At 58.9% G+C, this 23,462-nt stretch overlaps 6 protein-coding genes across 6 annotated transcripts; 4 read left to right on the top strand and 2 right to left on the bottom strand.

The window, feature by feature from the left end:
- Positions 1-374: 374 nt before the first annotated feature.
- Positions 375-3,747, top strand: PUNSTDRAFT_90602 (mitochondrial translation optimization protein). Its single transcript, XM_007386275.1, has 18 exons — positions 375-509; positions 564-761; positions 815-870; positions 927-1,122; positions 1,176-1,250; positions 1,314-1,528; positions 1,581-1,683; positions 1,743-1,838; positions 1,895-2,044; positions 2,104-2,129; positions 2,182-2,209; positions 2,263-2,421; positions 2,474-2,551; positions 2,631-2,740; positions 2,794-2,843; positions 2,896-3,005; positions 3,054-3,211; positions 3,268-3,747. Exons 1-18 carry the CDS (start codon positions 413-415, stop codon positions 3,400-3,402), a joined length of 2,040 nt encoding a protein of 679 aa, XP_007386337.1. The 5' UTR covers positions 375-412; the 3' UTR covers positions 3,403-3,747.
- Positions 3,748-3,911: 164 nt separating this feature from the next.
- PUNSTDRAFT_54215 (uncharacterized protein) lies at positions 3,912-7,731 on the top strand. The gene is made up of 3 exons (XM_007386274.1): positions 3,912-4,403; positions 4,480-4,856; positions 4,945-7,731. The coding sequence occupies exons 1-3, from the start codon at positions 4,096-4,098 to the stop codon at positions 7,548-7,550; spliced, it is 3,291 nt and encodes a 1,096-aa protein (XP_007386336.1). The 5' UTR covers positions 3,912-4,095; the 3' UTR covers positions 7,551-7,731.
- A 241-nt stretch (positions 7,732-7,972) lies between these two features.
- Positions 7,973-8,537, top strand: PUNSTDRAFT_136682 (ubiquitin-like protein; the record flags this gene model as incomplete). Its single annotated transcript, XM_007386273.1, has 5 exons — positions 7,973-8,053; positions 8,130-8,242; positions 8,311-8,378; positions 8,438-8,461; positions 8,518-8,537. 5 exons carry the CDS (start codon positions 7,973-7,975, stop codon positions 8,535-8,537), a joined length of 306 nt encoding a protein of 101 aa, XP_007386335.1.
- A 300-nt stretch (positions 8,538-8,837) lies between these two features.
- Positions 8,838-14,482, bottom strand: PUNSTDRAFT_136681 (uncharacterized protein; the record flags this gene model as incomplete). Its single annotated transcript, XM_007386272.1, has 9 exons — positions 8,838-8,929; positions 8,986-9,209; positions 9,266-9,374; positions 9,426-9,703; positions 9,759-10,892; positions 10,956-11,512; positions 11,585-12,014; positions 12,080-13,664; positions 13,729-14,482. The coding sequence occupies 9 exons, from the start codon at positions 14,480-14,482 to the stop codon at positions 8,838-8,840; spliced, it is 5,163 nt and encodes a 1,720-aa protein (XP_007386334.1).
- Positions 14,483-15,282: 800 nt separating this feature from the next.
- PUNSTDRAFT_72655 (MFS general substrate transporter) lies at positions 15,283-21,293 on the top strand (the record flags this gene model as incomplete). The annotated part of the gene is made up of 12 exons (XM_007386271.1): positions 15,283-15,548; positions 15,613-15,717; positions 15,795-15,920; positions 15,986-16,070; positions 16,132-16,494; positions 16,565-16,591; positions 16,655-16,695; positions 16,863-16,951; positions 20,588-20,805; positions 20,861-20,912; positions 20,968-21,002; positions 21,066-21,293. The coding sequence occupies 12 exons, from the start codon at positions 15,283-15,285 to the stop codon at positions 21,291-21,293; spliced, it is 1,635 nt and encodes a 544-aa protein (XP_007386333.1).
- A 1,228-nt stretch (positions 21,294-22,521) lies between these two features.
- On the bottom strand, positions 22,522-23,446 carry PUNSTDRAFT_121903 (uncharacterized protein). Its single transcript, XM_007386270.1, has 3 exons — positions 23,232-23,446; positions 23,022-23,168; positions 22,522-22,972 (listed from the first exon to the last, which is right to left on the bottom strand). Exons 1-3 carry the CDS (start codon positions 23,373-23,375, stop codon positions 22,607-22,609), a joined length of 657 nt encoding a protein of 218 aa, XP_007386332.1. The 5' UTR covers positions 23,376-23,446; the 3' UTR covers positions 22,522-22,606.
- Between the last annotated feature and the right edge of the window lie 16 nt (positions 23,447-23,462).

Raw genomic sequence — 23,462 nt, 5'->3', positions numbered from 1 at the left:
TGATCGATCGGCCAGTGTGTATGGAGTTATTATCTTATCTTATCGTATAAGCGCCCAAAAATCCACCCAAATGCGGCAACTGTCATTACGCAGAGAAACCAAAGCGCAGTAGACCATACGATTACGTAACTGATTGTTATCAAGTCAGCGCTGACTTCGGCAACTCGGCAAACCAACGGATAACATTTGGAACTGATACTATCACATGATGTAAGCGATCCCACACCTACTATGTCACGCTGCTGCGTCCCATCTAAAACTAGCGCTCGTCCGTCCGATATTCGCGGATAATCACGCTTTATCACGCTTTTGTAACGTTTTGACTGGGGTCACATCCCTGTCACTGTGACGAGGCCCATGCGCAAAAACCAACTCCCTCCTTCGGGGGAGTCGGAACCACACAGGTTGCTTTATGTTCGGGCGCAAGTGCTTCGAGGCGGCATGCTCTAAAGTATTACAGACGCGGAGATACGCTACTTCAACGGGAAATGCTGTCGCTCATTATGACGGTAGCCTACAATCTGTGTATCAGCCGTAACCCTCTGGTCTGACCCGCCTTCAAGTTTGCGTGATAGGTGGTGGACATGCCGGGTGTGAAGCGGCTACAGGATCCGCTCGTACTGGCGCTCGTACGGCTCTGCTGACCCAACGTCTCGACACCATCGGGGAACTGTCCTGTAACCCGTCGATCGGAGGTGTCGGAAAAGGGACGCTGGTTCGGGAGGTCGACGCGCTGGACGGCGTGATGGGTCGCGTTGCAGGTGCGAAACATAGCATGCTTATTGAAACTTGCTTACGGACGTTGGCTATGCAGACAAAGCCGGCATTCAGTTCCAAATCCTGAACCGGTCAAGAGGAGCTGCAGTATGGGTAAGCATGCATTTCCAGATTGTAGCCTTCTCGCTCTTTTGAGCGAGAGTTCACAGGGTCCGCGTGCACAAATCGACCGGAAGCTATACAAGAAGCACATGCAAGATACTCTCAAGGCATACCCGAACCTTGACATCCGCGGCGGCAGCGTCTTCGACCTGGTCTTTGAACACGAACCTCCAAGTTCTGTTACACCAGGAAACATCTCTCAACCTTCAGGCAAATGGGGAAAGATCGCTGGTGTCAAGCTAGGTATATTCTGCAGCTCACGTTATACGCCAAGATGTGCTTACGCTCATGCGCAGATTCTGGCGAGATCATCTCCTGCTCGAAGGTCGTCATATGCACCGGCACCTTCCTCTCCGGAGAGATTCACATCGGTTTGTCGTTCGTCGGTTGAATGACCCTGGGATCTCATTCGTACACTTTGGTTGACATTACAGGCATGAAACGTTTCCCGGCTGGACGAATGGGCGAAGATCCTTCTATCGGCCTTTCCGGCTCCCTCGCCCGCGCCGGATTCAAGCTCGGACGATTGCAGACAGGGACGCCTGCCCGTCTTGACAAGCATACAATTGATTTCACCGGCCTGGACCGACAAGATGGGGATGTGAAACCTCTACCCTTCAGCTATCTCCACAAGGAAGTCGACAACGCCGTGCGTCGTCTCATCGCTCTGTAGACTCCTCACGCTAATTCTGATACTTCAGGCGAACCAAGTTGCTTGCTTCCAAACCCGTACAACCCAAGAAACTCACCAGATTGTGCGCGATAATCTGCACTTGAGCTGCCATATACAGGAAACCAAGAAAGGTGCGCCGCGCTTGCTCGCTCCAATCCGAAGATTAATGAACCGACCAGTCTCATGGCAGGCCCGCGATATTGCCCGTCCTTGGAGGCCAAGATACTCCGTTTCGGCCACAAAGAATCGCATGTCATCTGGCTCGAGCCTGAAGGTTACGACTCCGGTGATCGTCACTACGTCTTCGGCCCCGTGTTCGGACCGACTGATTGGTACGCGCAGATCTGATATATCCCAACGGCATCTCGTGCAGTCTGCCAGAGGATGTGCAGAAAGCGATGATACACTCCATCCCGGGATTGCGAAACGCCCGGATAGTCCGACCGGCTTACGGCGTGGAGTACGATTACGTCGATCCTAGAGAACTCGGACGTGAGCCAGTAGTTCGTTATGCTCTCCCATAGTGGTTGATGTTTACCTTCATATCCTAGCTACCTTGGAGACTAAGAAGATCGAGGTTCGTCGGGATAGCTGTGTTATGGTCTCCGCTCATGCTTCCCTGGTCATAGGGGCTCTTTCTCGCCGGTCAGATTAACGGTCAGTGAACTCATGCTTTCGTTTGGGACCTGGTAACGAATTACGGTAAATAGGCACCACTGGCTACGAGGAGGCAGCCGCCCAGGGTGCCGTTGCTGGAATAAACGCTGGTCTCGCGGCTCTGCAGCGGCCTCCCCTGGTTTTGACCCGTGCAGACGGATTCTTGGGCGTCATGATCGACGATCTGATTGTCAAAGGCGCCGAAGAACCTTGTGAGAGCCGCTGTGAGCCCGTCCTTCCCGGCGGACGCTAACGAGTGATCAGATCGCATGTTCACCTCGAGATCGGAATACCGCATGACGATCAGGAGCGACAACGCCGACATGCGGCTCACGGAGAAAGGTGAGGAATTCGCGTCTCCGTCGCGACCACGCACTCCGTCGCCGACCGGACGGTCTCTCATCTTGTTGCTCTGTTCCAGCGCGCAAAGCCGGCGCGGTGTCTGACGCGCGATGGTCGTCTTTCGTCGCGACGCGGGACGCTATCTTTCAAGGCACAAAGCTTCTGAAGCGAGTCAGCTTCAGTCCGCAGGTCAGGCTGCTCGATGTGTCGTTGGTTCATGGCTGACTCTTCGTGTTAACCAGGGGTGGGGGAACTTGGGCTACTCGGTAACTCGGGATGGAGTGACGAGAAGGTACACGGAATCGTACATGTGCAACAGCTCGTCGCTCATACTACTACTATAGCGCGTGGGACATGCTCCGATATCCTAGCGTCACGGCGAAAGACCTAATCGAGCGAGTACCCGAACTCGCGTCCATCGATGCCGACTTGTTAGATCGCTTGACGATCGAAGGTACGCAGTCGATCTTCACGAATAACATCAACCTGACGCCGGCACTAGCGGTGTACTACCCACACCTACAGCGGCAAGAAGCCGATCTCCGCGTCTTCATGGAAGACGAGTCGCTGATACTCGACCCCAACATGGACTATCATGCCATTCAGGGACTCAGCTCGGAGGTGAAGGAACGTCTTTCGAGAGTCAAGCCGACGAGTATAGTCAGTTTTCTCTCTCTAGCCTTGGTTAGTTGACAACCATTGAATATCGGCGACAGGGAGCGGCGAAACGCATGGAGGGCATGACGCCGAGCTCGATCATCTATCTGCTGAAGCACGCCAAAAGGACCTTCAACGCTGACCTGCTGAACAAACCGGATCTGAGGACGCAAGCTGCCGTCACAGCGCCCTAGGTCGAACAGACGAGCGAAACTCGCGTAGTTGCTGTGACAATCTCTTCGACGAATCTCCCTTAGAAGACAAGACGAGGGTTGTGAAAGCACGAGCCAATCTTTCGAGTTTCCGGACCAGCTTGCGCTCTTCTGCGGGATCAATGACACCATCACCACCGTACTTGCTCAGCACGCCTGTGGCACTGCATAAAAGTCATCGAAAGGCTCAGTGTTCCAGTTATTCCGCGCTAGCGAAAAGTGCTCGGTGTGTTCGACCTCGACAGCGATGCAGTTGAATTCTTTGCGCGCGAGCGCGTCCATAGCTGTAGAGGCGTGTCGAGGTCACTGCAATGAAATATATACACGGAATCCCAGGAGAGTGATGAAAGGCAAGAAGCGTAGCGTTATAAACGCTTTCTGCAGACTCCTTTATGCCGTGAGTGCCGATGGTAAATGTAGCGGAGATTGGTATACCCGAAATGACGCGGACGCCTGGCCGTATTCACCCACTTACCGCTTTTGGACCCTCCCGCGTCACCACGTTCTCTCCCGCCAGGCGCTGACCCGCCCTCGCCGCCGACGACAACAACGCCGACGACAACGTTCCCAGTAGCGAACGACGACGGCGTCATCGGAGGCACCGCTTGCCACCGCCCTTCCCGGACTGCACCCGCCACGGACTGCAGTCCGCATCAAAAACCTTGCACTACAGCAATGCCGCACCGTGCCCCGGACATGCGCCTCCTCTCCGCCCTCCTTTCCGCCGAGTCGACGTACCACAAATCTCTACTCGCCTCGCTTTTGGCGTCCTCGTCGGCCGTCACCACTTTCACCGCGTTCGCCTCCGCCTCGGCACCACCGACGTCGTATGTCGCGCTCGCATTCGCGGACGTCGTGTTCTCCCGAGCGGACGATGCTGTGCGGCTATATGCGGACAGCGTGCAGAGCTGGCGAGAGCGCTTGGAAGAGCTGCGAGAGCGCGAGGAGGATCTGGCGGCGGTCGTACGAGACAGAGAGATCCTGTAAGTCTCCGAATACCCCGCGCCCAACCGGCGTGTTTCACGGCCAGGTTAGCTCACGAGTGATTCGTATATGCAGTGTAACCCGCCTCCTCAAAGCGTCCAAGATCAAGAATCCCTCACATCCATCCTCGAATCGTTCTTCCCTCTCTGGCCCTTCTCCTGCGAACCCGCGGGACTCCTCTTCCACCCTGTCCCTCTCTCTGTCTTCCTCCTCTTCGAACACCAAGCTCCTCCAAGCCCAAGTCGAGCTTCAGGCGTGCGAGGCCACTCTCGCGGAGAAGCAAGCTGCGCTTGATGCGCTCAGGCTACAAGTCGTCCGCACCGGCCTGCAAGAACGCTGCAAGGCGCTGATCGAATGTGCCCGTATATGGGGTGAAGCGGGAAAGGAGGGCATGAAGACCCTTGAAGGTCTAGGCAGCACGAGGTCTTACCCAGGAGTCCCAAATGGAGATGGTGAGCGCATACATCCCATCGACTTCCCCCCTCAAATATGTATCGCCATGCATGTATGTTGACCATTCACTCCGTCGTCGCACTTTAGCTATCACATCGCCCTCTCAACCACTTTCAGCGTCCACCTCGACTTCAACCATCACACCGACGACGCTCCACCACGACGGGGTAAATCCCTCCCACGCGTTCTCCGACACGTCGTCGCTCACGCCCTCGCTCTCCATCTCACAGCGGACGTACGCCAGCTCCTCCGCCTCCGCCTCCTCCGTCCCCAACCCCCGACGGTCCTCGACCGAGAGCTACACCCTGCGCATCCCGCCCGCGCACACCATCACGGACGACATACCCTCCGCGCACGCCCTGCCCGAGCTGTCGTTACCCTCAGCCGCAGCTGCGCGCGTCGCGGCGCCCCACCCGCACCGGCTCGAGCGCCCGCTGTCGCACGTGAGCGAGGCGGAGCACGAGAGCGCGAGCTCGGACGAGGACCGGGCGCACGTCGTCGTCGTCGAGAACGAGCGGTTCTTGCCGCCGGGGGCGAAGCGGAAGAAGCTGGGCGCGAACGCGAACGCGAACGGGTCCGCGGTCGTCGCGCCGACGGAGAGGCGCGGGCCGATTCCGACGATCGGCTCGAGCTCGACGATCGGGTCCAGGAGCAAAGGGCGCGAGCGCCGGGCAAGCATCAGCGGGTTCTTCAGCGGGCTGTTTAGGACGAGTCCGAAGAAGAGGCGGTTCGGATCGCCTGGGGTTGAAGAGGAGGAAGGGGACGACGGATCGGTGGCGGGGAAAGGCGCAGGCGAGCGCGGGTGGAATACGCGTACGGACCGGTATTTGCATGCACAGGGGAGGGGGAGAGGCAAAGCGCGCGGGATGAGCAGCGATGATGAAGACAGGCCGCCTTTGAGCGCGTCCGCGACTTTCCCTGCGAGTGGAGTGGTGGCGGGGAGAACCGCGGGACGAACGACGATGAGCGACGTCGGTGGGCCTTCGGCGAGGTTGAAGAAGGGGAAGGGCAAGGGCAAGGGAGAGGGTGAAGGGGGTAAAGGGTGGGATAGCGACGGCGGGGTCGGGTCCGGTATGGCGAGGGCCGGGTCGAAAAAGGCCACGGGGAAGAAGACGGCGTTGACGCCCTCCTCGTCGAATCTGTCCGTGCAGCAGCCGTCGCCGGCGAAGGCGTCTCCGAAGCCGAAAGCGGCGCAAAAAGCGGCGAACGGCAATCATAGGAGGGCGTCTTCGGTGGACGTCGCCAGGACGCCTGTCTCGCCCCCGCCCGCTTTGAGGGGCGATCTCACCCGCCGGGCATCTACCACCGCGGCGCCCAGAGGATCGAGATCCAAGGCCGGTGATAAGGAAGAAACCTTGCAGTCCATCGTCCAGTCCATCTCGTCCGCCAATCGTGCTACTTGGGATACCCGCGCGACCGGCGTTGGGGCTGACGGTGCAAAGGCGAAAGCACCTCCACCGGAGCTCGAGGTGGTGAAGGCGCCACCGCCTCTCAGCGCGTTAGACCTGGACGCGGAGATGCGGAGGATGAAAGAGGAGAGCAAGCCGCGCGCGAAGGCGAAACCGGAGAAATCTTCCGATGACGCCGACGGCTGGGCGTCGCCGGTGAAGCCTCGCAAAGACAGCAGGGCGTCGGCTTCGACCCCGCACACCCCGCCGAAGCAGGGCGATGTGAACAAGGACCGCGAGCCGATCCATAATCCCATCCCGGGCCTGGTACCGCTCAAGAGCGCTTTGCGTACTAGCCGCAGCCCGTCGCCTATGGCAGGAAGTGGGTCCGGCGGGAGTATCATCGCATCCGGGTCGGGAAGCAGCGTGCGGCGGTCGCTTGACGCACCCATCTCTGGGTGGGGGACCCAGAGGTCGGCGGTGAGCGCTAGTCCGGAGGGCAAGGCTGCGACCGCGTTGTCGCGCGAGTACACGCCGGTGAAGAGCGGGGACAAGATTGCGGCTCCGGGTCCGCTTGCTATCACCATTCCTCTCCCTGATCCGGCGGAACACAGGTCCGTTGACAAAGAGGCAGATTCTGCGGACGACGATGAAGAAGATACCGCCTCGCTTTCGTCGTATGCTACGGCGACGGGGATCGAAGGGCTGGAAGTCGAGAACGAGGGTCTTCCGCCGCCGTCTCCGGCCTCGGACGTATCCGAGTCGACTGCGTCTACCCCAAGGATGCCTTCACCGCCTCTATTGACGGACACCTATCGCCCGATTCCCTCTCCTCCCGCGCCGGAACCTCCTATCAAGATGGAGGACAGTGCCTCCGGGTCCGGATCGAATGCGTCGACGGCGGGTGGCTCTGCGGAAGGGCCCGTGCGGCGGAAGAGCGTACGGATGAACCTGTCGCCGACGTTCAGTCGGACGCCGCCGCCGTTGGACGACGATAAGGCACCGTACCCGTGGGACGAGACCAAGACGAAGGAGAGAGCGCGCAAGAACTCGCTCGAGCGTCGTCCTTCGCTCGAACGTCGGAACTCGACGGAAAAGAAGCACACCAGCGCACAGGCCGTCGAGAACGGGCCGAGCGGAGGCGGGTGGAGTTCGCGCATCAGGTTGCATCATCATCGGGAGGACGGGGAAGTGAGGGATATGTGGGAGGACTCGAGCGAGGAGGACGAGGCCTACGGGCGGGCGAAGAGGCTGCTGACCCGGGCCGCTCGCAAGGCGGAGGGGAAATCTAAGGCAAAGGCGTGAACGTCGATGCTGTTCGGCGTGACTATTGTCTGCGCAACATGCCCTGTATTTGATTCGATTCCATGATCTTCGTTCATTCTTTCATCTTGCGTTGGCGGCGTTGTCTTACATTACGGATCTCTCTCATAGTGTCGGACTCCTATCTACAAACTACTGTACTGTAGCTCGTAGCTCCAGATATAATGATCACTTGAAGATCGCCATCCGTAGTTCCCTCTACCTCTGCTGTCGCCGTCCGACTCTCGGCAGTCCTGATCTCGTGACTGCCAATAATGCACAATCTGGTGGCGCGCGCCACCGGTTTCAGCCCCACTACGCTTTTGCTGTTTGCGAACGGCAGGCTGTCGGTCGCGTCTCTCTTGCGTTTCTGAACCAGACCACGTCTATCTGCTCGTGTTACCACCCTCTTTGTATTCTCCGCCATGTCCGACACCGAAGCACCCCCCAGCCAGAGTCAGCCCGAGGTGAAGTCTGAGGACCCCAACGCTCCCATCAACGTCAAGGTGCGTAGCGCGGTCCATGGTCGACGTTGGGGACCATAGTCACCGGCGCAGGCGCTGATGATGAAACACTCTACAGGTCGTCACGTCGACCGGCGAGGAAGTCTTCTTCAAGATCAAACGTAACACGAAGCTGAGCAAGCTCCAGGGCGCGTACGCGAACAAAGTGGGCAAGGACGTCGGCAGCATTCGGTTTGTCAAACGCCCTCTGCGTGCTTTATATGCGCGGAAACGAGAGCTCATGCGGTCCTTTCGTGTAGATTTCTGTACGATGGTAACCGGATAAACGAAGACGACACGCCGGCGACCTTGGATATGGAGGATAACGGTACTTGACCTGTTCGCGATGTTTCACCCGCTTCGACTTTGCTGACGAACCGCCCTTAGACACGATCGATGTCATGGTGGAACGTAAGCATGCGATAACACCCTCCCTGTCGTGCTTCAGGACTAACGATCACTTGCAGAGGTTGGCGGATCGGCGTAGCGACGCTCTCGCAGCCGAAAATTTCCATCTCGTCGATTTCGCATCTCTCATCCTTTCCCAATGTCATTTATTCCGCCGCCGCGCATCGTACTTAACTAATGCAATGTATTGTGTCTTCCCGAGTTCCAGCGAAACCGACATGCCCATATAACAGCAGTACATTTAGGGGGGGTTCCAACAGAGCGTTATGTGCTAGTACATGGTTGGTCGTGATGTGTTGCGTTGTACAATGGGGAAACTATGTGTGCACATCCGTGTCGTCTTTGGATCCGCGCACTCGAAGATGTTCGATAGTAGAAATCAGATGACGCTGGGTAGCATCCATGGATCGGTGAGCTCCTTGGTCCCGTCCAGCGGCCTGGCCCATTTATTCGGGCATGCCAGGAAATACGCTGAAAGCATCATCGCCCATCAGATCACGGCCGCCTGATTGATGATCGAGACTCACCATCCATAGCGTTGACGAATCGATCCTGATACTCCTGCGGGGGTATGACAGTCACTTCTTTCTCCTTGTCCTTCTCCTTGCCTCCGCCCGTCGCCAGTCCAGCCCCGACAGCGAGACCGTGCTTGGCCTTGTATTCCAGCGTCTTTGCGAAGGTGTAGCTGCCGATCGTATCGACGAGCCCGCAAGCGATCTGCTTCCTCTCCGCATCGATACCTAGCAGGAGACTTGACGGATGATGTTCAGATGACACAGTGCATACGGACCGGGGATCGGCACATACGAGTAGTCCATGATATTGCTCTCTGCGAGGAACGCGCAGTCACTCTTGATCGCCTCGCGAAGGATGACTTTGCAATGAGGGTGAACTAATGTCAGAGCCCGTTGCTGGCCTGAACGGAAGTCACTCATGTGGCGAGGCCTCGAGCCATTCAGGGACGCACCTTCAATCCACTCGCCATCGAAGAGCGTCTTGTTGCCTTCGCTCCGAGCTTTCACTCTGCGCCCCTGCATGCCCTTCAGATCAAAGGTCTTGACAATCTTCTGGTCGTAGAATAGGTTCTCCATCACTAGCAGGTCAGCCTTCGCTTGCGTAGCCCCTGTCTCCAGGTTGCGGATCTCGACAGTGTAAAAGCCCAGCAACTTGGCGAGCACGGTGGCCTTGCTCGCCGTCTTCTCCATGTAGCGGAAGTAAGAGGGCCCTAGGTCTATCAGCACTTGCCTAGACTCAAAGTCAGCAAATCGACGTCGGGGGATCACACCAAGAGATGACTTACAAGTCGGCCACGTTCCACGCGTTGACGAGCGTCTTGATGATGAACCGGTCGTCCGCCGTCTTCCAAAAATTGCTCTTCGACTTGCCGCCCTCAGCCGACCAGTTCGCGCTGCGCTCCATACTCTTCAAGAACACGTCCTCGACCCCACATCGGCGTCTGAGCGCGTCGAACTGCTTGGCGTAGTACACCGTGCAGCTGAACTTGAGCCGCTTGCCGATCGTCCAGTCGTACTTGATGTGCGGCCGGTCGTCGATCGCCTGGAACGCAAAGTCGGCGGAGAGCAGGCCGTGGTGGTTACGCGGCGGCGGGGCCTCGGGACGGAGCGCGTCCCGCGCGCTCGCGACGAGCTTCATGGCTTGCGCGATGCCGTTCGTGATCGTCGCCGCGTACGAGGGCGTCGTCGTAGCGGCGGTCTCGTCGGGCTTGGGCTGACGCGGATCGTCATCTTTGGGCGGCAGCGGCGGAGGGCCAACAGTCGCTTGGCTGTCGCGCTCGTCGTCCGTCGACGACCGCGAGTGGGTGGTCGAAGACGCCAGAACAGACGGCGAACCGTGGCGGCGTATGTTCGTCGAGAAGAACCCAGAGGTGCTCGGCACGCCCGTAGAGAACAAGCTGGTGCTCTTCGCGGTGCCATCAGGCAGCGCCTCGAGCTCGTGCAGCAGCTTCCCCGCCGTCTCCCCCGGTTCATCGCGCTCCGCACTTCGCACCACCCTCCCATCTGCCGCCTGGAAGCTGACCTCCACCGCCGGCTTCGCGTACGCCGACGGCGGCGGGGTATGCGCGCCGGCACTGGCCACGCGAGACCGGAGGACGCTGAGGTTATGGAGGGCCGAGCCCATCTGGCTCTCCGACGTCTTCTTGCGCAGCTGTAGCGTCAGGAGCGAGGACGGGTCGCGCGGGTGCTGCTTGCGGCTGATGACGGCCGAGCATGCCTCGGACTCGTGCCAGATCACGCCGTCCTCGTCCGGGTCAGGCTGCGGCTCGGACGGTCTAAGGAACTTGAGCGGGCCCGCGGTAGGGAAGTACGACCGGCGGGTGACGGTCGGGGTCGCGGGAGTCGCTGGTACTGACGACGCTCCGACGCTGTTCCGGGTGATGGAAAAATTGGCGAGTTCGCGGAGGTAATCCTGAGAACTGACGATTACCGGTACGACATCAGCACCAGATCCCGCGAAACACGACGTGTGCGAAACTGACCTGAGGGTGAACGCGATGATGCTGCCCCAATCGTCTTCTCGGACTATGACGCTCCCGCCGGGAACCGCGTGATACGACTTGCCCCACCACGCAGGTTCTTCCAAGATCGGCGGCGGTGTGGACGCGCCCTGGCCCTGGATATGCTTGCCCTTCCACACCGCAAGCCGTTTCGCAGCCCCGCGCGCCGCCGCTTCGAACGCGCGCCGGACATCGTTCAGCGCCCCGTTCGGCGTCTCCGCGAGCTGCCGATACAGCTCCTGCTCGGTCCGCTGGAAGGTGCGACGGAGGTTGCCGAGCATGGCTAGCGAGATGCTCGGTAACGGTTTGTTCGGGTTGGGCGGCGGGGGTTTCGACGGGCTGGCGGATCTGGATCTGGATCGTTCTGAGGCAAGCGGGGAGGGCGCGCTCGGGGGTGGAGAGTCGGGGAGGCGGATGGTGGACGGTTTTGGGGTCGGCGTGTCGTCCGTCTCTGTCTCCGTGTCGTCGACGGCGGCAGCCGAAGGCAGGCGCGGCAGCGTCTTCATCATCGCAGCCTTGTCCGTATTGATCTGATCCTCCTACAGCGAAGATGCGACAGACAATAACGTTGAGAGAGGGTCGCTTGCCATGCTGACGTAGAAAAGGCTGACCAGTATATCCATCTGCTCCGCCATCCCCTTCCACCAGGCTCCGATTTCCTGCCTTAACACGCCCCTCGCCTCGTCGCCGACCTTGTCCCGTTCCCGCTCCCTCTCCTCCGCGGCCCTCCCGTCCGCTTCAGGCTTCTCTCCCGCGCCGCGCACGATCTGCAGCCGCGGCACGCGTATCTCGAACACGTCGTCGATCGTCGACAGCGAAAAAGTCACCGTGCGGCCCTTACAGGCGAAATGGCGGATGATGTCGAGTCGAGACGGGGGCAGGTCCACGTTTTCGGCGTTGGCCAAAGTCGAAGTCGAAGCCGAAGCCGAAGGTGAAGTCGCGGTGGACGCCGGCGTCGTATGCTCGCACAAAGGCGGGTGGAGCGCGCATATCGCCGGCGAATAGACCAGCAGCTCGAGGAACTTTCCGAACGCCATCAGACTGCCCCGCGTAAGTCCGTCGTCAGCTCAGCGCCCGCGAACTCGGACTCTTTCGGAAACACCTACTGCGTCCCGTCGCTCATCCTCGTCCGCTCCGTCCTCTTCCCGCACACCTTACACGCCTCGTACATCCACACGGCCTCCTCGTCCTTGTCCCTGTCCTTGTCCTTGTCCTTCTCCCCGTCCCCGTCCCTGTCCGCCTCCTCGTCGTCCTTCTCGATCTGCGCGTGTATGCGCACCCCGGCGTGTATCCACCTCATCTCGTGCCCGCCCTTCGGCACCTCGCACTCGGGCCGCTCGCACCGCTCCTCCGCCCTCGCGCACCACTCGCCGATCGCCTCCCCGAGCGACATCGTCCCCATCCCCATCCCCATCCCCATCCCTTTCTCCTTCTCCTTCTCCCCTCCCTCCGCGGCGGCGGCGCGTCTATCGTAGTAATAATACGACACCCACGTCCGGCGCTCGCTGCACTGCGCCCACGCCGCCGCCGCCGCCGCCGCCTCGTCCCTATTCGCCGACTTGCCCGATCCCGTCGATATCGTCGACGCCGACAGATTCGACGACGATCCCACCGCGGACGACGGAACCGGTAACGCAGAGGACGACGACGAAGAAGAGGACGAGGTCGTCGCGTTCGACAGCTCCGAGCCGCTCGCGGACGGCTTCGCCGCGGCCGCGCCGGGTACGTGCGCCGAATAGAGCGCGCAGAACGCCTGGTGCCTGACGAACCCCTGCGTGCCGGCCATGCCCTTCCCCCGGTCCTCGCGCCGCCAGCCGAGCAGCGAGTGGAGCGCGACCTTCTCGTCGCCGCGCAGCCGCTTCGTGCCCGAGGAGATGGTGGCGTCCTTCTCCGCCGCCGCCTCCTCTTTGGCGGCGAGGGAGACGAGGGGGAGCGGCGGGGGGAAGCGGACGCCCGGGGAGGTGGAGAGGAGGTCGGAGGTGGCGAGGACGGCGCGGAGCGCGGTGGAGAACGGGCGGTCGTCTGAGGAGGAGGAGGAGGAGGAGGAGGAGGAGGGATTGGTGGTGTTGTCGGGGCTGGGAGTGGGAGGTTTGGGCTTGAGAGGGCCGCTGACGAAGGGCGCGCGGGCGGCGTCGAGAAAGGAAAAGGTGCGCGTGCGGGGAGGGGCGGAGGAGAGGTGTTGTTGGTGCGTCGGTGAGAGCGGGGAAGAGGGAGAGGCGGGGGAGGCAGGGGGTAGCGCGATGTCCGGCGAGGTACCCGCCCGCGGGAGGTCCAAGGAACCCGAGCTGCGCTTGAGCATGGGCACGGCGCGCAGGCGGAGGTCCTCCGTCTTCCTGTTGATGTTGTTCAGGAAGCCCCAGAGCCCGCCCGGGTTTCGGGAGGAACCCCCCGGTTTGGCGCCGCGTTTGCTGTCGCTGGACGAGCGCGAGATCTGGGAGGCGCCGACGGCCGGGGTGAGGGGGCGGGGAGGAGGGAGGGGAGGAGGAGGCGAGGGCGCTTTGGGCGGGAAGCGGAGGGGAACGTGCGAGTCGCGGAGGAAGTGCTGTTCGAGGAGGAGGGCGAGGCGGGTGTAGGTGGCGAGGTGGAGGACGGAGAGGAGGGCGTCGTGTTGCGCGCGCGACTTGGCGCCTTTGAAGGTGAAGGTGCCGCCGACGATGCGCGGACAGGAGTCGGAATCGAGCGGCATCTCGACTGTGTATTCGTGGATCTGTATGAGCACAGCTGAGGCGCGTGTTATGCAAGGGCACGAGCGTACCGTCCCATTCGCGCAAGCCGTATAGCACCGCTCCGCCCGTGGTGGCGTCAATGGACCTGTCGAACGAGACCGGTAGGGAGAAGGCGCCCGATGTGAACTTGCAAGCGACGGTGGAGGATATGAACTGGAAATCGTCGTCCTCGCCGCGTATCGCGACGCTCTGGCCTGCGTACGGCGCCACGGTGAGCAGCAAATGTTTCGGCGTCGGTGTCGGTGTCGGCACGACCGGCCTCGAGACCAGTTCGTCGAGCTGCTCGAGCGCCAGCCTCGTCCGGTCCTCCTCCGCCTGCGACTCCGACAGCTTGGCGTCCCGTTCGTCCAGCGCGCCGTCTCCGGCAGCGACCCTCTTCTCGTCCGCCGCCCCCGAGACTCCCTCCCCGTCCTCCTTCTCGACCTGCACGAACTCGTCCCTCTCCCTTCTCAGCCGCTCCTTGCGCAGATTCCGCGCGCGCCGCACGCCGGCTAGCCAGCCACCGGACACGATGCGCGCGTTGAGCTCGTTCAGCGTGGCCTCGAGCGCGTCCACCCAGAGCAGCATCGTCGCATCTCCCTCCTCCTCCTCCTCCTCCTCCTCCTCCCCCACGCCGCCGTCGCTCCATAAGACCTGGTCGTGCTCGCGAAGGGCGTGCGTGATAAACTTTCTCAGATGTGCGGTCGCCTCGACCGTGAGCGTCGCGGTGGTGCGCTGGACCTTGCTCGGCGGGGCCGGGATGGCGGGGAGCGGCTTGCGCTCCAGGTCTGTTGCTGCGCTCATGGTTCAGGGCTCGTCGGGCTGGTCGTCGTCGTCGTCGTCGTTGGTGATGGTATTGCGGAGCATGTGCTGCCTGCAGGCGGGATCTGCCCAAGAAGGCGGTGTCGGGCTAACGTGCATGCAACCCCTGCGTTGCTCGATGACGCGGATCTCGCTGCGGGCGCTAAACTTTTGGGCGTTTATGTACGTATTTCGCAGGGTAAGCGCTCGCCACAGCGCAATCTTTTCCACCTATCACCATTTGCGCAAGCAGCTATTTGTCGATGATCTTGACGTTGAGTGCGTGGGCTGGGAACGCGAAATTCAAATTGCAGCCTTATCCGGGCTGAACCAGTGTCCGGAAATCGGGCTCCGAGCCCGGGGATGCCTCGACCAGCTGACCAGCTGACCTGGGAACGACCTGGGGACGGGACGCGTCCCTTCCTCTGTACCTGCTACAGATGTGCTTTCTATCACATAGACCAATCACCAACGATCTCGTTGGATCTCTCGACGCGGGTCGCTCGGACCAGTGCGCTTTGCCACTTTGTCGCAGAGATCGTTCGCAACCCATTGAGTACAGAGCCCCAATTGATTCAAAGGTCGATCTTACCTCCTTGGATAATCCCGGCCCGGGCACTTCCACCTACCCAATCACAGAAGCAGCGGGAGGTGATATCTCCCATGAGAATTGGCTAATATGACACGGGCTCTCGGGCTTCGACTTCTTTGCGGGGCCCCAGCAGCCTCGTATCCGAAGGTGTATAAGTGCCGCGGGGCAATCCAACCCGAACCTGACGGCCTCCGCGACGTTCTCTGCAGCCATGGCGGACCCATCGCCCGCGCATATCGTTTCCGACGACATCCTGAAATCCGACATCGAGCAGACGGAGCGGTTCTCCCCCGTCACCCCGATCCCGGACGAGAAGCTGCTCGGCACCTCCTGGTTATCCCGCGCTCGCAATTGGAACACGGAACGCCTGGACGACTTCTACGCGGAGGCGTTGAGCAAGTACGGCGAAGACGGGGCAATCGATCCCGCGGAAGAGCGCAAGCTGGTCCGGAAGATCGACTGGCTCGTCCTCCCCTGGTACGACGCGTCCCCGTCGACCGAACACACGTATATGCACGTGTGGCCTGACTCGCTGCAACAGCCTCTCGGTCTGCTACGTCTTTTACTACGTCGACAAGACCACTCTATCCTACGCGGCCATATTCGGCATCAAGGACGATCTCCACCTGAAAAGCACGGAATACAGGTAAGAAAGCCATCCTCCATCTCGATCGGCTATTCCGTATCCTCGTCGCGGTATCGAAAGCCCAACGCGACGCGCAGCTGGCTCTCGTCCATCTTCTACTTTGGCTGGCTGGTGTGGGCCATACCGTCCAACCTGCTCATGCTCAAGTCTCCGAGCGGAAAGTACCTCGCGCTCAACATCTTCATGTGGGGCTTCCTCCTGATGTACGTCCCCTCCGGTCCCATCCTATTCGCAGGGAACGGGTTTCGCTGACCGAGCGTGATCATAGGTGCCAGGCCGCAAGTCGCTCGTTCGTGCAGCTCGCCGTCCTCCGCGTGCTCTCCGGCGCTTTCGAAGCCATCGCCGATCCCGCGGTCAGCCTCCCATCCCATCGCTCTCATCGGCGCTCATTCTAACGAACCGTGTGCGCCGCAGTTCATGCTCCTCACCACCTCCTTCTACACCCGCCGCGAGCAGCCGCTCCGCATCGCGACCTGGTACACCGCGAACGGGCTCGGCGTCGCCGGCGGCGGGCTGATCGGCTACGGCATCGGCCACATCCGCGGCGGCACGCTCGCGAGCTGGCGGTACGAGTTCCTCCTCGTCGGCGCCGCGTGCACGCTCTGGGGCGTCCTCCTCTGGTTCGTCCTCCCGGACTCGCCGCCGACGGCGCGCCGGCTCACGCGCGAGCAGCGGCTCATGGCCGTCGCGCGCCTGCGGAAGAACCAGACGGGGGTGGACACGAAGGAGTTCAAGGCGGAGCAGGTGAGGGAGGCGTTCTTACGGGATCCGAAGACGGTGAGCCCCGCTTTTTTGCTCTCGGTTCTTTTCTCGGAGGGATTGGAGTTTTTGAATGGCGCCCGGACAGTGGTTGTTCATGTTTTTGGGATTTGTGGTGCGTGCATCCTCCTTGGTGTTACGCCGCCCTTGTTCGTGCTGATGATGGGTCGGCCATAAGTCAAACGTGCCGAACGGAGGTGAGGAGACTCTCTCCCTATCGTAGCATCATGCCAACACCGTTCGCTGATTCTAGGAATATCTAACGTGCGTACATTCTGTTTCCTGCCTGTCCAACCAAGTGTAACGTGATGCTCGCGCCTACAGTTCAGCACACTGTCAGTAGTCGCGCTCGTTTCGGGCCTTCCGCGGTGCTGATGCATTTGTAGTATCATCAAAGGCCTTGGATTCTCCGAGTTGCAGACAACCCTCCTCGGCATCCCGCAAGGTGTGCTCGTCATGCTCTGGATCGGTTCCGGTGAGTCGCTCGCTCGTTCCCTCATTCCCGCGAACAACTCACAATTGGCGTCGACTCCCCATATAGCCGCTCTGGTCAACCACAAGCTCCCGCGCAACAGCCGGACGTTCGTCTGCATGGCCTACATGCTCCCCACCATCGCCGGCTCCCTCGGATTCCTGCTCTTACCCCAGACCGCGTCCGCCGCGCGGCTCGTGTGCTACTACCTCACGGGATCCTACCAGGCCACCTTCGTCCTCGGCTTGAGCCTGATCACATCCAACACGGGAGGGCAGACCAAAAAGGTGCGCATTCGCCATTTCCAGCTCGGAATGCGCACGGAGGCCTGACCGACTCGGACCGCCCGCGCACAGCAAATCACGAGCGCCTCCATCTGGTTCGGAGCTTGCATCGGCAACATCAGCGGTTAGTGCCACACTACTAAGGCGGGACGACCTAGGCCTAGGTCAACACACACGCCCCGATCCTTGATCCTAACATCTCTTTCCTCCAGGCCCGTTCTTCTATCGCACGCAAGACGCACCGGAGGTACACGGGCTTCGCCATCCCCTTTCAACAAAAAATCCGCACTGACCGCGCGTCTTTTCTTCTCTTAATAATCACACAGTACCGCCTCGGCATCGGCTCCATCCTGGTCTGCAACTGCCTCACGATCGTCGTCTACGCCATCCTCCGCGTCATCCTCTCGCGCGAGAACAGGAGGCGCGACCTCCTCGCGGCGGAGGAAGGGAAGGAGGGGTCCGGGGCCGCCTCCGAGGTCCTCCCGCACATCAACGACACGGCCTTCTCGGATTTGACGGACATCCAGAACGTAAAGTAAGTGGCGTGTATATTTGGACGCCCTCATGATGCCTTACGCAGTGCTGATGTGATTGCCTTCATCTCAGCTTCCGCTACGTCTATTAGATGTCTCACGTACGATACTTGATTCTGTATTTTACTGTAGTACTTATTTCTACCAGGGCTTGGCTTTGCTTCCAAACTAGGAATGTGACACGAGATTACGCACCCCCCCCCTTTAACGCGCGCGGGAACTTTACCTCCCTCGCGGCCTTTTCAGCATGTCTAGACGCCATGCGCACGTCCGGTTCTGAGCGATAAGCATACGAGGCCCTTCTTGAAGGAGGAGAAGAGTACTCTTCGAAGAAATCCGAGTTTTCGGGTAGCACATTTTCTTTGTAGGACTTATTGTCGCGAACGTAGTCTCTCTGCGTCGCGAACGTAGCGATGAGGCGGTTACTTCGTCTACGCGGATCTGATGGCTCGAGTTTTGGTGGTGAGAGCTAAGTGGACAGAGGGATTGTCACTATTTATAGTTCGGCGCTTATCTCATTTCATATGCATGATGAGGTAAGCGCTTGACAATGTCTTTTGCACCTGCCACCACCATCTCAATATCGTGTCGTCGTGGATTGGGGCCAGACCATGCCGATTAGCCTGTGAGTTTGACGCTCGAAAGCAAGAATCCTTGTTAAATGCGGCCTCGGGCTCCGGCCATCGTCATGCATTGGCCACCTGACCAAACAGCCCTATATGCGCGCTCTTCGCGTGTTTTTCCGCAACTTCCTTTCCCGAGCATGGACTGGGTTTATGGGGATAGCTTCATGCTGGATATGCGGCAACCAGCACCTCGGCTCGCGCATATATTCGTGGAACGCACGTACTTATGTGCTCATCCTCTCTCTCGACTTATCACGCGCACGGATACAAACTTGCCGTTGGCAGCATTGGCTATCCTGAGACTCAAACCTTTCCCCCTTCCAACTGCGCTCATTGAATTCGTGCCGAATGCATCCGCCCATCCAATCACGGCTACCATCGGCACACGCGGCATCGAGGAGAGGCGCCTCTCAATAGATCTGTTTCTGACAACCGCACTTCTCGCTATCGACTTCGGCTCCTTTGCAATCTCACGTACATATACCATGGGTCATCTGGGCGGCGACCTCGATACGCCTCTGCATCCATGGACTTACTTGCTCATAGCAGATCCGAGAGCGTCGCCAAATCTGAGGTTGTCGAGATCGAACACACAGAACAATCATCGCTAGCGTCCACAGTCTCCGATCAGAAGCTGCTAGGTGCATCCTGGCTGTCGCGCTCCCGCAACTGGAATACCGAGCCTTTGGACGACTTCTATGCAGAGGCGTTGAGTAAGTACGGCACAGATGGGGCCATTGACCCAGCAGAAGAACGCAAACTGGTCCGGAAGATCGATTGGCTCGTGCTTCCATGGTACCGTTCCTCGTCTTACCTCTTTGATGCTACTTAGCCAGTCGACGTATCAAAGCCTTTCCGTGTGCTATGTGTTTTACTACGTCGACAAGACTACTCTCTCGTACGCGGCCATATTCGGAATCAAAGACGACTTGAAGTTGGAGAAAACGGAGTACAAGTACCCAGTCCTCTCCAGATATTTTGGTACCCACCCTGACGCTGATACGATATGATAGCTGGCTTTCGTCCCTCTTCTATTTTGGCTGGCTGGTGTGCGCGATACCCTCGAACCTTCTCATGCTCAAATCGCCCAGTGCCAAGTACCTTTCCCTCAACATCTTCATGTGGGGCTTTCTCCTAATGTACGTCTTCGTCGTCTTCGGTGCTGAAGAACCGCCTCTCGAACTTATGCCGTAGGTGTCAGGCAGCAAGCCAATCGTTCCTGCAGCTCGCCGTCCTCCGCGTGCTCTCCGGCGCTTTCGAAGCCATCGCCGATCCCGCGGTCAGTGATCATCGTCGCCATGCTGACTCCATTCATCGCTCATCCAATGACGTGCAGTTCATGCTCCTCACCACAGCATTCTACACTCGCCCGGAGCAGCCGCTCCGAATCGCGACCTGGTACACCGCAAACGGTCTAGGCGTCGCAGGCGGTGGCCTCATCGGGTACTTCATTGGCCACATACGTGGCGGAGCGCTCGCCAGCTGGCGATACGAGTTCCTCATCGTCGGTGCCGCCTGCACTCTCTGGGCGGTCATGCTTTGGTTCGTGCTCCCGGATTCGCCGCCGACGGCGAGGCTGCTCACGCGCGAACAACGGTTGATGGCGGTGGCGAGGCTACGGAAGAATCAAACGGGAGTGGACACGAAAGAGTTCAAGGTGGAGCAGGTGAAGGAGGCGTTCTTGAGGGATCCGAAGACGGTGCAATCTCTTCTCTGTGTTCAAACCCGCTGTATTGACGACAATACAGTGGTTGTTCATGTTTCTTGGCTTCGTCGTGAGCGTTCATTACCCACCATGGCATCTTCCGGACTGAGCCACATGTATCGTAGTCGAATATCCCGAACGGAGGTGCGCTAGTCAATACACTGTTCACATTCCGGCATTCGCACTCATGGCACAGCAATAGGTATTTCTAACGTGCGTGGCATCTTCTGGTCCTTCTTGCTCAACATGATATACCCTTTATCTGCACGTAGTTCAGCACGATGTCAGTCACAGCGTTTCCTAGGACGCATTCGACACTGACCTATTGGCCCCACTCAGCATCATTGAAGGTCTAGGATTCTCCGAGCTGCAGACAACGCTCCTGGGCATACCACAAGGCGTCCTCATCATGCTTTGGATTACATCAGGCAAGACACTTCCTGCGTACAGTATCATCTGTATTCTCGTGGTTCTGACCTCGCACCTCGTAGCTGCCTTAATCAACCGCAAGCTCCCTCGTAACAGTCGGACATTCGTCTGCATGGCATATATGCTTCCCACCATCGCAGGTTCTTTGGGGTTCCTGCTCCTGCCCCAAGGCGCATCCGCTGGACGACTCGTGTGTTACTACCTCACGGGGTCGTATCAGGCTGCATATGTGATGGGTCTGAGCCTTGTCACGTCGAACACAGGTGGTCAGACGAAGAAGGTGTGTTGCTTCCAATGTTGATGTATACATCAGTATATTCAATGAAGAGGTTTAGCAAATCACGAGCGCCGTCATATGGTTCGGAGCGTGCATCGGCAATATCTGCGGTTGGTTCCGTGTTGCATGTTTCGATTGATGCCCAGTGACCAAGTCTCGCCCAAGGACCGTTCTTCTATCGTACACAGGACGCACCACAGGTTGGTATCATACAGTAGCCGAAGATACAGGAAGCATCCCTGACTCACTTGCGATATTGCCAGTACCGGCTCGGGATTGGATCGATACTGGTCTCCAACTGCCTGACGATCGTCGTCTACGTCATCCTTCGCGTCTTCCTCGCGCAGGAGAACAGGAAGCGCGACCGCCTCGCTGCCTCAACCCATACCGCGCTCGCGACACAAGACGAGAAGGGCTCAAGGAACGATGCCCTCCCACACATCAACGACACGGCGTTCTCGGACCTGACCGACAGGCAGAACGTAAAGTGAGTGGAACAACAAATGCCCGCCCGCGCGACGTGGTGCTGACGGCGGTTCATTATAGCTTCCGCTACGTCTATTAGTTGGTCCGATAAAACAATGTTGTAAATTACTGTGGTATGAAGGGCATCGCAATCCCACCTGCTTCCACCTCTTCGCGGCCGTATCGTAGCCGTCCAGGACGGATCACCAAACCAAATCATCAGTTCACCCCCGTGTTGCCAGCCCGGTACACAAAGCGGGCCGCGCCCCAACCAGAAAGGAACGTTGCACTATCTGCAGCAAGTTCTTTCCCCACGGGGATTCACCGAAGGTAATGTGTTGTCACGGTAAGAACGCGAGCGTTGCTCCGTCCTATCCAGGGTGATTGGAGTCGAACATCCTCCATGAAAACGCGGAAGTCAGCTTCTTGCCGCCGACAACATCAGTGGTAAAGAACTAGCCCGCACCTTCAGTTGCCAAGCGATCTAGCAAGTCGCAGGTGTTGTACGAGGCTTCGGGTCGTCGCTCAAGCAGGTTTTGCGCTGGGGCAGTGGGATACCGGAACACGTCCTAGATGCTGGGAGTGAACACGAGCGACAAGTCGTTGAGCACGCACACATCCCTGAATCTTCTCGCTACCCCGACGCAAGTGACCGGGTAGCCTAGTTTTCCCCGACCCTGGGATATGCCAGCCGTCAGCGGTGAACGATGATAAGAGTTCGGCAATATTACCTACGGAACGAAGTATGCGTGTTACAGGAGATTTGTGCGCTCAGGAATAATTTCCCGCGTTGCATGAAAGGGCAGCCGCCCCGCGTCAGACATCATGCCGGTCGGGATACGTACCGTCTCCTTTTGTCGGTATCCTGGGCGATGAGGAAGGCCAACTTCGTAGCTCCCGGTTGCAACGACATTGGCCCTCCAACGTCAGACCCCCCCCCCCCCCGGTCCCAGTGCGCCTGCTAATGGACTCTCTGCCAACACATCACTGCTATAGGAATAGAACACTGGAAGGTCAACTGCTCACAGGCACAGGCGCATATTGTGGGGATATTATTCAGGTTAGTCGCAAAGCAGCATTGATGTATGCGACTCGTCTGATACTCAGACAATTGTATACGTTCGACGAGCCTCGTCGGACGGATGGCATGACCATGGTGGCTCCATGATCACTAAAAGTAATCCTGACAGTATTCGTGAGAATGACATCGGTTTGACACAAACGGACGTGGACGTTTGTAGTATAAAAGTTCCAGAGTGTTAAAATTTGGATGAAATACAACGAGAGCATTCGCGGACGAAAGCCAACATCCAATACCTTCGCAAGCTCAGTTCCGATATCATTCGCCCTTCATGATCGATTCTATCCTCGCCGCCTGAATGCGCTTTCTCAAGTCCCTCCATCCAGGGAACCCGAACACGAGGGTGTACAGCACGTATTGCGCGCCAACGACGAAGCCCGTCCGGTGTCGCCTGCACAGGCTAAGCGTGTACAGGCTCTCGAGTGCGTGCACAGTGACCATGAAGATCCAGAAGCCCCTCACCACCGAGTCGCCACCGACGAGTTGGCGCAGCCGGAATCCGGGCTCCCACACGGGCCCGGCACCGGCGGGGGCGAACATGGTATAGTAGAGGAGGAGGATGGGTGGTGCGGTGTATACCCAATCGCGCGGGGGTTCGAAGGTGCTAATTTGCGGGTTGCGGGTCTGTGCGGAGCGTGAGTCCCGATGTCATGGAGGGAGTCTGAACGCGTACCATGCCCAGTGCCTGCTCCGCATCGACTTTCATGGCGAGTAACCTAGGTTTGACCTCTTCATACCCTGCCAAGGGCGGGTCAAACGGTACTCGAATATCCAATTTCGAGTCTCCGCCTTCTTTCGTCTTGCACGACAAGGTCATGCCCTATACCAAGATGATACCACTGTTACCACACAAGCTATCAATCGTACGAGGTAACGCACTCACCTTGGTGTCAATGGATGTCATCTGCGCATGTGTGATAGTCTGCTTCGACTTTGCCCAGTGCTTCGCGTAGGAGACTAGGGTATCCGGATGATTGGACATGTACATGCACAGGAAGCCGGATTTTGCTGCGACAGGATCGGCCATGACTGATGAGCACGAGAGGGCGAGTTGAGATGATTTCACGATATAACGCAGATATTATACGACTCTAAGCTCGACGTGCCACGCACG

Source organism: Punctularia strigosozonata, assembly GCF_000264995.1.
Source record: "Punctularia strigosozonata HHB-11173 SS5 unplaced genomic scaffold PUNSTscaffold_10, whole genome shotgun sequence".
NCBI lineage: Eukaryota > Fungi > Basidiomycota > Agaricomycetes > Corticiales > Punctulariaceae > Punctularia > Punctularia strigosozonata.
This window is presented reverse-complemented; position numbering and strand designations above follow the sequence as displayed.

Excerpts from the sequence above, each read along its gene's own strand:
- PUNSTDRAFT_90602 (XM_007386275.1), top strand. The coding sequence starts at position 413 with ATGTTCGGGCGCAAGTGCTTCGAGGCGGCATGCTCTAAAGTATTACAG. Across the intron at positions 762-814 it reads CGTGATGGGTCGCGTTGCAG|ACAAAGCCGGCATTCAGTTC; the intron begins GTGCGAAACATA and ends TTGGCTATGCAG. Across the intron at positions 3,006-3,053 it reads AGATCGCTTGACGATCGAAG|CGGTGTACTACCCACACCTA; the intron begins GTACGCAGTCGA and ends CGCCGGCACTAG.
- PUNSTDRAFT_54215 (XM_007386274.1), top strand. The coding sequence starts at position 4,096 with ATGCCGCACCGTGCCCCGGACATGCGCCTCCTCTCCGCCCTCCTTTCC. Across the intron at positions 4,404-4,479 it reads GTACGAGACAGAGAGATCCT|TGTAACCCGCCTCCTCAAAG; the intron begins GTAAGTCTCCGA and ends TCGTATATGCAG. Across the intron at positions 4,857-4,944 it reads AGGAGTCCCAAATGGAGATG|CTATCACATCGCCCTCTCAA; the intron begins GTGAGCGCATAC and ends GTCGCACTTTAG.
- PUNSTDRAFT_121903 (XM_007386270.1), bottom strand. The coding sequence starts at position 23,375 with ATGGCCGATCCTGTCGCAGCAAAATCCGGCTTCCTGTGCATGTACATG. Across the intron at positions 23,169-23,231 it reads TGACATCCATTGACACCAAG|GGCATGACCTTGTCGTGCAA; the intron begins GTGAGTGCGTTA and ends ATCTTGGTATAG. Across the intron at positions 22,973-23,021 it reads CGGAGCAGGCACTGGGCATG|ACCCGCAACCCGCAAATTAG; the intron begins GTACGCGTTCAG and ends CGCTCCGCACAG.